The 1,732-nt window shown below is 48.0% G+C and overlaps 1 protein-coding gene across 2 annotated transcripts in view; it reads right to left on the bottom strand.

The window, feature by feature from the left end:
- Sh3d21 (SH3 domain containing 21) overlaps positions 1 to 1,732 on the bottom strand; it is a 13,873-nt gene that overhangs the window by 9,044 nt on the left and 3,097 nt on the right. For both annotated transcript variants that reach the window (XM_026781754.1, XM_026781755.1), the window contains one exon: positions 1,558 to 1,600. In XM_026781754.1, coding sequence (XP_026637555.1) covers positions 1,558 to 1,600 — 43 coding nt within the window. The remainder of the gene's footprint in view (positions 1 to 1,557; positions 1,601 to 1,732) is intronic.

Here is a 1,732-nt window from a genome sequence, read left to right as displayed (position 1 = left end):
AAAAAAAAAAAACAAAAAACAAAAAACAAAAAAAAACAAAAGAACAAAAGCTCCTAGGCACCATGAAGCCCCCAGAGGAGTGCAAATCCAAACCACTAGACACTTGCTGTCCGCTAGCAGGGCTCTAATGAAGATATTAACAAACATCAGTTTGAGTATGGAGACCCTGAGATCGTCGTACACTTGCTGGTAGGAGGCGGGAGGACCATGAGTTCAAGGCTAGCCTGGACTAAGTGGTGAGACCCTGTCTCAGAGATTTGAGGACTGGGAATGTAGTACGGTGTCAGAGCATTTGCCTAGCATGCGCCATGCCCTGGGTCTCCAGCACCAAATAAGGGTGTGGTGAGGCTGAGGGATGGCTAAGTGGTCAAGAGCACTGGCTGCCATTGCAGAGGACTGCAGTTCAATACCCAGCGTCTACATGGAGGCTCACAACCATCTGTTCAGAGGATCCGACACCCTCTTCTGGCCTACATGGACACCAGGCACAAATGTGTTGCACAGACATGCACGCAGGCAAAACACCCATACACATAAAAATAACTAAGTCCCCTGCCCCCATACAGGGTTTCTCTGCATAACCTTGGCTGTCCTGGAACTCGCTCTGTAGACCAGGGTGGTCTCAAACTCAGAGATCTGACTGCTTCTGCTTCCCGAGTGCTGGGATTAAAGATTTGCGCCACCACTGCCCAGCCAACATTTGTTAAAATATCCTCTCAGAGTTAGGAATGATAGTTTTCTGCTGAAAAGACTACAATTCCCACCTTCCCGTGAAGGTGGCCAAAAGTCATTCCGTGACTCTATGAGGGGCCACATCCCATCTTCGGTAGGCATTTTGGCCATCTGCACACGAGGTGACAAACATGCCCAGTTGCCGTGAATAAACATTATTATTCTGCTTAAGATCAGACCAAGTCTCTCTGCCTTTAAACTATCTAGCGACAGTGAGCAGTTCACTCCCGGAGCCATCTCTCCACCCCAGATTTATCTCTGTGGACTTTGAAGCGTAGAGCTAGCACCACGATATAGCTCAGTGGAAGGCACTGGTCTCATTTGTGCAAGGCTTGGGGTTTGATCCTGATTACCTCCCGCACCAATAGACACTCCAGAGGGGCTATGTGACCGTCGATGCCAAGAACCACACAGAAGCATTAGCATATGAACATATACAATTGGACTCACACAGGAACCATACAACTCTGACAGGGGCCTTGACGCCTCCCTCCCTCTCTGCCAGGGCAAGATGTTCCTATGATATACTGGACTAGTGGGGAACTATGAGTGTTTAGGAACAACTGAAAACTGGTGGGTCAGGACTGGAGAGATGGCTCTGAGCTTAGAAGCACTGGCTGCTTTTCCAAAGGTCCTGAGTTCAATTCCCAGCACCCACATGGTGGCTCACAGCTACCTGTAATGAGATCTGGCGCCCTCTTCTGGTGTGCAGGGATACATGCAGATGGAACAGCATACATAATAAATAAATTAATTAAAAAAAGAGAGAAACTGATGGGTCTTTCATAGAACAACCCCTCAACCCCACACTCCCCAGGCACTCACGTGAATCCCGAGATATAATTTTCCGTGGGACCAGCTTCCTGATCTAGACGAAAAAGAAATATGAGAATTCAAGGACAGGTTTCAAAACTTTTACATCCAGTCTCACTTAGGGGTGGCCCTCTAGCTGTGTTCAAGCAGTTCCATGCCTGTTGCTCTATTCTTTGTGTGTGTGCAC

Source organism: Microtus ochrogaster, chromosome 10 (assembly GCF_000317375.1).
Source record: "Microtus ochrogaster isolate Prairie Vole_2 chromosome 10, MicOch1.0, whole genome shotgun sequence".
In the NCBI taxonomy this organism is placed as follows: Eukaryota; Metazoa; Chordata; class Mammalia; order Rodentia; family Cricetidae; genus Microtus; species Microtus ochrogaster.
The sequence above is the reverse complement of the archived record's forward strand: the minus strand, read 5'-3'. Positions and strand labels throughout refer to the sequence as shown.